General features: G+C 39.4%; 1 protein-coding gene across 5 annotated transcripts in view; it reads right to left on the bottom strand.

Moving 5' to 3' along the window:
* brsk2a (BR serine/threonine kinase 2a) overlaps positions 1-8,902 on the bottom strand; it is a 135,817-nt gene that overhangs the window by 52,782 nt on the left and 74,133 nt on the right. For all 5 annotated transcript variants that reach the window (XM_017033149.2, XM_017033150.2, XM_025055933.1 and 2 more), the window contains exon 2: positions 3,855-3,949. In XM_017033149.2, the coding sequence (XP_016888638.1) occupies positions 3,855-3,949 (95 nt within the window). The remainder of the gene's footprint in view (positions 1-3,854; positions 3,950-8,902) is intronic.

Genomic DNA, 8,902 nt, shown 5'->3' with positions numbered 1-8,902 from the left:
GAGTGGTGAAAATAGTCAATCTATAATCATTAGGAGGGAAGTGGAGAGAGGAGAGGAGAAAGAAGCAGTTGGAATGTGAGCGTTGAAATAACAAGATTAGACTCTGAGTGATTCATCTGTGGCCACGGCTTCCTGCTCCTCACCCGCCCACCCTCACCCTCACCCTCACCCTCACCCTCACCCTCATCATCAGTCTGTGTAACATGCTTTTGTTTATTTAAGACGCTCAGTTTAAACAAAAAAAAACAAAACAAACATGACATGTAGAGGAACATTTCAGTTCTGTTGAAATCAATATGGTTATCATCCCGTGAACTGACGATGTGTTTGCACCTTTGTCCATTTGGGAGAACTTCTCTTCCATATGTCTTCGTCCTCCACTCGTTCTTCATCTCCCTCTCTTCTTTTTCCTCATGCTGAGATAAAGTGGAGTGACTTTGACGTTGTGCTGCTTCAGGAGGACACTCCGACTAATTAGTCGTTCTTATCCCAAGAGCAACAGCCGTCACCAGTTCACTAACTGAGAGGGAGACACTGAGCTCAGTTCAACTCCCGCAGACTGAAATACGGACTAAAAAAAGTCAGTCCACTCAACGTGAGGACAGATGCAGAACAGTGGTACCACTCGTACCATGTAGAACCCTCTCAGACTGTTGTATACTGCATTAGGGTTAACCATTTGTCTATGACACCGATGTCAATACGACCATGGATGGACATGGGCCTTAAATGCAACAGGGGCTTGGACATTTGCCATGTACAACAGTCACACTGGAAATATAGTGTGTGTTTGACCCCGACCAGAAACATCATCATATCTTTAATAATCACTTAGGGCTAAAAGCCAAACTAAAGGAAATTCTCAAAATATATAATATATATAAAGATATATACTATATATATACAAATAAAACCGACACACAATGACTTTTGTTTTACTGACTGTTGTGTCAACAGGCAGTACATAAGTATACTAGTATATTATATAGCAACGAATAATATATAGTTCTGTTATGTGTGTATATGTATATATATATATATATATCACACACACATACATATTTGTGTGTATATGTATATATATATATATATCACACACACATAAATATTTGTGTGTATATGTATATATATATGTATATATATATACATATATATATACAGTACATATCACACACATATATATGTATAGATATTCTTCTCAGCTACTGTTTTATGATAAGTGAAGACACGCCTCACTCTGTGGATGGCCTGTTATTTTCTGGCAGACTGTGTTGTCTTAGTCTGGGAAGTGTCAACAATTTTCTCATATCATATCTGTCACTGAAGTCAGGTACTAGGCCAGGATACTTTTATTTTTTGGCCAAGTCTCACTTACAGCAAAAATACATGGCAGTAAAGAGACTGAGGGAAGCCTGGCCGAGTCTCAGTAACATTAACTACTCCCATCAGACATCACTCACATACACAGTGTTGGTAGTGAGTTTTATTTATTTTTTCCACTACACCTCGTTCTGTTTTGCTCTCATAGCTACGACTGCTGACATACTGTTATGGGTAGAAATAATGTGCCGCCTCTTCTGGTTTCCTCATTGTCTGGGACATGACAGTCTACCACCTCCCATCCAAGGTGCGCTCTTTTTAACTGCCATCATAGCTTTGGTTCCTTGTTACAAACTGACTTCAATTTCATACACAGATTTACTATTTAATAGACTGTGGTGTCAGCCTGGTCAACAGCGGTAATAACCAGTGGATATGCAAGACTGTGAGGGGAGGACAGACCTCTTCACCAAAGAGACAATTAATTCAGCCAGTCTTCTCAGACCCGCCGTCTCTGAAAACCAGAGAGGGGGAGGAAAGACACGGAGGGATGATGTGTGTCATGGAGGATCAAACCATGCTTAAATATATATGAATATTCTTTTACACATTTGTATGAAAGTGTATAAATCACACTGTATATTGGCATGCACACACACTATCGCAGCCACACACACACACACACCTGTCCAGGAGACTCATTTTCTTCCCTAATGGTTCCACGGAGGCCCATGACATTAGCATATTAAAAGGTGACATTTGACTGTGTGACTTTGCTGGAGAGTGCAGCCCAGTCACTCTCGGGGTCTGACAGCTACACAGACAGGCCACAGACCTGATACATAAAACTGTGGAGGTGACACTAAGGGAATGTGGGAAGTGGCTGCTGGATTCAAGTCAGAACAATCCTGTTCAGCAAAAGTAGGCAGTTAAAATCTGATGTCTGACATCGGGGTTGGTGTCCCAGAACATGATACTGTCATGTGACCCCACATGACGCTGGCTAATGGCTGACACTTTGAAGGCCAATTTGCAAGGAGTATTGAAATAATAATGGGAATATCTCATGGGATTATCAGCAGCCAATTAACGATGATGAATCACCATGACCAAACTATGAAGAAAAAATATTATTTTTACTTTTGCAAAAAGGCAAACATTAGGTTTAATATTTATTTTGTTTAATTGTATGACTTCAGACCCCACCCCCCACACAAAAAACAAATGATGTATTTAATATTATACATTATTTAAGAAATACTTAATAGAGCTGCCAGTTTGGAAAGAACAGATGTCCTTGCAGTCAATGTGACATTAATTTAATTTAACATATTCAAATTAAAGTGATTAAATGTGGTCTTTATCAATTAAAGCCCCATTACTTAGATCTTTTAAATGGATATTCTCACTCACACACACACTCAGACACAGTCTTTAATATATTAGCAGAATGACAATGACACGGGTCAGTAATTGGCTCTGAACTGCAGCTTCAGCAAAACTCTTGGTTCTTTCAGTGTTTGGCATCTCTTTCTATATTTTCCGGTGCAGGACAGAACAATGTGAAATGCCCCGATTTGGAACAGTAACAGGTACTTTTTTTTACTGCTCACATAACAGAACCAGTCCACAGACTGGCGTAGTCATAGATAATAATAAATCTGTCAATGCTGGCGTAACAGAAGTGACCAGTCTGTCCCTCCTGATATTATTACAGCACACATTGACCTGTTATATGAGAGGCAGTGATAGGAGAAAAACAATCAAGACAGCAAGGTGCTAGTTAATGCAGGCAGTGCTAACTATCAAGTACTGACAGCAGTACCTGAACACAGAACCTAGTCATGCAGCTGCAAAGGAGGTGAAAGACACACGGATGTGTCATTGGCTGAGAAACTGCACCGTGAGCAAATCTGTCAGCTTCCTGCTTTCCAACTCATAACAATTACAGTCGGAAATTCTCCTGCAAAAACCACTATTTTTAGACAGCAACGTCTCCACCTGTCTTCGTTAGAAACAGGATGTGTGGTCAACTGATGAAGATACAGAGGGGTCTTAGCAAAAGGCTGTTATGTGTACTACTCTCACAACATTGTGCTTCATTGTTGTGGTACTCTGGGATTTGTTAGAGGCAACTGTTTGCACTGCCAAACACCCGACTCTCTCAGTTTGAAGAATGGCAGGGAAATGGAAATGATTTAGTAATTATTTTAATTTAATGACTTATATTTAAATCCCATAATCACAAACCAGTTGATTGCATTTATTTATATGTTCACACACATATATTTAATCCAAAAAGTGGCTCATCCACAGTGATATTATATTCAGTCAATTCATTGTGGATGATGCCCTAGGACGAAAATAATATCAAATCTTTGTAAAATAAAATGACCAAATAAAAATAATTTGGTAAGAAAAAAAGTAATATTCCATGTTAGATCTCAGTATTGTTTCGTGTGCCAAAAAATAGGAACTAAATTAGACTAAAAAATATATATTTTATGTGTAAGTATAAAAAGTTCCAACCTTACCTTCATCAGTACCGACTCACTGAGTTTCTCTCGGTTGACAATCTTTATGGCGACTTTCTGGCATGTGACACAGTGGACTCCGAGTTTGACCAGCCCTGCGAAACAAACAGCACATCTGCACGTCAAAACCTTGGAACTGGACCATATGTCTGACGTTAGAATAATTATTGACATTTATGCACCATTTGAGACCATTCTGCTAATTTGAAAGTCATTGTAAGAGTGACCACTGACCACTGATGCTCAGGAAGGACAGTGGTTTAAAAGGGCTTTTCATGTACAAAGATCTGAAAATGCCTCCTGAGAGTTCCTTAAATAAACTGCCCTCCGGGGTTTGTTTTAGTCATAAAAGCAGTAAGTGAGTAGGCTATTTGTGTTATTGATTCCTATAATGTACTAAACTGCAGTTAAGCAGTCGTGTTGAGGGAGCACGAACAGACAATAAAAGGCAGAGGCAAAAAAAACAACAACAAAAAAAACCAAACAACACGCAGTTATTGCAAAGACAAAAAACAGTGAAGAAAACTCATTATCGACCAGAGTCTAGAATACGATACAGCATGTTTACTATTAAACACCAACGCACCAATGGACTGGGTTAGAATGGTTTGATTCAACACTCGGTTTTTATTTAATCTCACATCTAAGTCTTAAAATCTTTACTGGTTTTGAATTGGTTTTGAGATTGTAGTACAGCATGCACTTAAAAATACAACTTACATCAGATGGATCATTTACAGACTAAAACAAACACTTACACATCAACAACAGCGTCCCTGCTCTTAGCCAATCTCCCAATGTCTCTCTGCAGAGATACTACGATGACAGAAAAATATGATTCGCTTGTGATTTGAAACTTTAGACCTTACTGAGCTGTGCCTCTGCAATAGATAGATGGATAGATAGAACTTTAAAAAACCTTCGGGAGTTCCCTTTGGGAAATTCAGGAATGTTGGGCAATCAGAATTTATAGAAACATTTTAAATATAATAACGCTATCATTTCTTGCACCTCCCATGCTGGAAGGGATGAAAATGGTAGGATTGATGCAACAGTTATACTGTGCCAAGGACAGAAATGGTGTAGTTAACCTTTCAGTGGAGAAAACCTCCTGCAGCAAAATCCCCGGCTGATGTGATTGTGATTTACGTTGGCTTCAAGCGCCATTCTTTGCTCAATATTATAGTTTGATTTCTGTATGAGAAAACAGGAAAGTGGAGGAGGTGAAGAGGTGGTCAATGGCCTTTTAAAAGGCAGTGAAGGCAGGAAGACCAAGGAAGGATATGGGGAGGTGTGAGGAAGCACAGCAATGTGACGATAATAAAGGCAGAATTAAGTAATAATGAAGGGCGATATAAACAAATGACCCTCGTGGAGACCTGGGGGCACAGCTGGAAATACAGACATGCAAATGAAGTAAAAATACAGAGGGAGGAAGAAGAGCTTAAACAGGGGAGGGAATACAAACAGAGAGAGGAAGTACAGTGACGTAAAGAGGTTTGGAAGAGGAGATGAGACAAACAACAGACAAACCCATTAGCCATGTGACGGTAATCATATGTTAATGGCTGCTATAGAGAAGCTCATAAGTCATGATAAACACATTAAAGAGAATATATCTGCCCGCACACATGAAAAGTTAACCGGATTATTTGCCTAACTATCAGTCTTCCTCTAGTGTCTGTGTTTTTGAGAGCAGACGGTTCATTAGCAGAAGGAACAAAAGACGTATCTTTGCAACCACTCTGTGTAAATGAACCTTTACTCAGCAGTTCACCACAAAACACAAGCACATAAGCCAGCAGCCTCTTTAGTAACTTCAAACTGCCAACAACAAAACCAAAAACCTAAAACAAATGAAACGTAACAACCGTAAAACTTCATATCGCAAATCGTGGCAACTGAAAAACTGTTCTACCGTAATATTTGGATAAAACATTTGATTGTGAAGGTGGAGCCAAGGTGACAACACTCATTAACATTCATTCTCCATGACCCGGACTTAACCACTCCACCTCCAACTCTCTAATGTCTTCTAATGAGGGTTTCTGCGTTTTATTCCACACATCTGTAAAGTTACCCAGGAGGAAACGGCTAAATGTGAACGTTCCTGAGCTAAAGCAGGTTTGTCCAAGGTTTTACCTGGATGTGACTGGGCCAAGAAAGGCTTAAAACCTGAGACTTTGATGAGGCTTTACTGAGAAGAGTCGATGTTACAGCCACGGTAACACAACCACACCTGTAATGAGTGAATCAATGGATGGATTCAGTTTGTTCTGATTAACTGAAACAACAATGAACTGTTAAAACTGTAAAAAAAAGAAAAACAAATAAAACCTTAGATTACTCACCAGAGTTTGCAAAACATCTAAAAAAACCACAAATTGATCTTCTTCTCTTCATCTCCCTCCGCCTAAATCAATAGCATTATACAGCCACGCCTTGATAACAATGTCAGAATAATAGCAGTGCCTGTGGAGACCACCATCATTGACCCCTCGCCTGTATCCTGGGCAGTAGGTTATTGCAGTGTTGCTTTTCACACATCTCTGAGTTTGTTTTGTCATGTGGAGGGACAACAGACACAGACTCAGAACCTTGGGCCAATGGATCGATGAGCTTTTGTAATGTGACACAGCGGTGGAAGCCGCAGCGTTGCTCAGTTGGTTTTACTCATCAGCCGACACGCTTCAACAAATCTGCAATAAATGTGGTAAAACTGACTTCTATTAAGATTCAAATGATGGAACAGAGAGAGACAAATGAAATGACAAAAGGCATTAGATTGGAGCCTGAATAAATAAAATAAATTAATTAAATGTGAAAATGTGAAATCACTTGTCCTAGTCTCAGCATCAGCAAAGAATTGAAAATCAACCTTTACTAACATTGTTCCGCTTTTGGATTTGTTTTTAGGTGAACCGATGTTTCTTTGATTAGGATACTTCCCACAATAAAAATGAAAACCCTTCAGACATGTGTGAAATCACACTAGTGGATGAAAATGTACTGACAACGGTGCTCTAACAGTTCACAAAAAGAGTATGAGTGTATTTTTCTATTCTTGAAACCATTAACTGTTCGAGAGCTTTAATAGCCAATACACATAATGTAACTGCCATTATTTTGCAATTTAAATAAAAAAAATCATATCAAATTACGGACAGCACTATCTATACATTATTATTAATGTGAATTATTATGTTCATTATGTAATTTAAAGCCAAATCTATTAAAAGGTCTATTATGGTAAATAATAAGACACTGTATACAGTAGAGCAGCAGTTCCTAAACTATTTTTGGCTGTGCACCCCTTCTACAGCCAACAATGTTGACGCACCCCCATTAATAACATCTTCAGAAAAAAAAAAAACCCAAAATGCAACAAGCTTTCTTATAGAGGCAGCATGTTTAATCAATATCAAACGACTAGAACAATATAGCTTGCATTTATTTGTTAACTAAAATAACACAGGTGCATGCACCACACCTGCAGCGTCCTTGCAGTAGAGGAAGTTATTTGTATATAAAGTAGACCACTTAAGTCCTAGAATTCCCAGGGTTATTCCCTACATTGAATAATAATTTTAACCCCATGTCCTCTAATGTAGTGAAAAACTAAAAAGCCTGAACCTAACCACCTGAAACCTCATACCAATCTTTTTATTGGCTACTGTAGCTTGAGCTGACAATCACTCTGAGTAGAGTTGTCAAAGTCCAGCTAGTCTGTACTTGTTCTTTGGCTTTGCCGCACCAGGGAATGCCATGACCTTTTAGGATTCAATGGTTTAAAGTAACATCAGGATCTTCATGTCCATCTGGAAGCTGAAGCTGAAAGCCAGACAGGAAAGACAACAACGTGACAGAGATATCTCACTGACTTCCTAACTCCATCGTTCAGAAGCCCAGAGCCAATGCCAGCAGATGGTGGAGCTTATATTGGCTTAGCGTTGCACCCTGAGGCTGTAGATCTTAGACGCTCATTGCCCTTAGGCGTAGATCTGAGAGCTGCTATCCACTTATGCTCTCTAACCCAGGATGCCTTATGTGGGGCTGCAGCTCTGCGCTGAGATCGGTGTTTGAAGGCAACACAGTGTGTTACGGGTTTAGTCCAACAACTCCTAAGCAATGGGAAAACCCTGGCAGCAAGGCGTTAGAATCCATTTCAGCAGGTCAGAGAGCAGCCAGGAAAGATGTCTCACCAGTCATGATGAAATAAATACATTAATTTATAATTCATTTAAAAACATATTTTTCTTGGAAAATCTCTTTAAATTCTCTATCAGCATTTGACTACGCTACTTAAAATCTAGTATAATCCAGTGCTGTATGGTTACAGCAAACATTATAATACACTGTTATGTAATTCTCCATTGTTTTCTCATATCTCAGTCACGGCAACATTTCTAAACAAATCCATTCTTTACCGTCAGTCACAGATCGACTTTTCTCCCCCTTATCTCCTGCATTCAAACTCTTGCACGTCAAAGCAGTAATAAAAAAAGCAGAAAGCACTTGAGTCATAGCGCAAAGCGGAGAGACGACATGTCAGAGATCAGACGGCGCTTACTCATTACTCAATGAAAGTGCCTTCTCTCTCTCTCTCTCTCTCACACACACAGCTTCTTTCTCCTCCCTTCATTCAATGTTCACACCCTTGTTTTCTCCACCTTTGCCTCAGCTCTTTTCGCTTCAACACTTAGCCATGCCTGATGCCAGTCTATCAAGTTTAAATTGGCACGCAGAGCTTTAAAACCACCAAAGCAACAGCATCAACATCAGTAACAAATGAGGCACAGAACAACATGACACTTTAAAATTAGGCTGAGCATTTCAGTTGAGGCGTGGAGGAGCAGTAAGGAGCACTTCACCATGACTCAAGTGCAGAGAATAAATTAAAATTCTTTCCTCACAACAGAGGTGGAAGTAACTGTTTTTCTTTTACTCAGTGAAAACACCCTGGGAGAATTTGGGGGTTTAACCTGCTGCTACAGGGCATCTCCGACTTCATTAACACAGTCTTTTATTCTAACAGCAATGCTGAGTGC

The sequence above is a fragment of the Cynoglossus semilaevis genome, chromosome 6 (assembly GCF_000523025.1).
Source record: "Cynoglossus semilaevis isolate Cse_v1.0 chromosome 6, Cse_v1.0, whole genome shotgun sequence".
Lineage (NCBI taxonomy): Eukaryota > Metazoa > Chordata > Actinopteri > Pleuronectiformes > Cynoglossidae > Cynoglossus > Cynoglossus semilaevis.
This window is presented reverse-complemented; position numbering and strand designations above follow the sequence as displayed.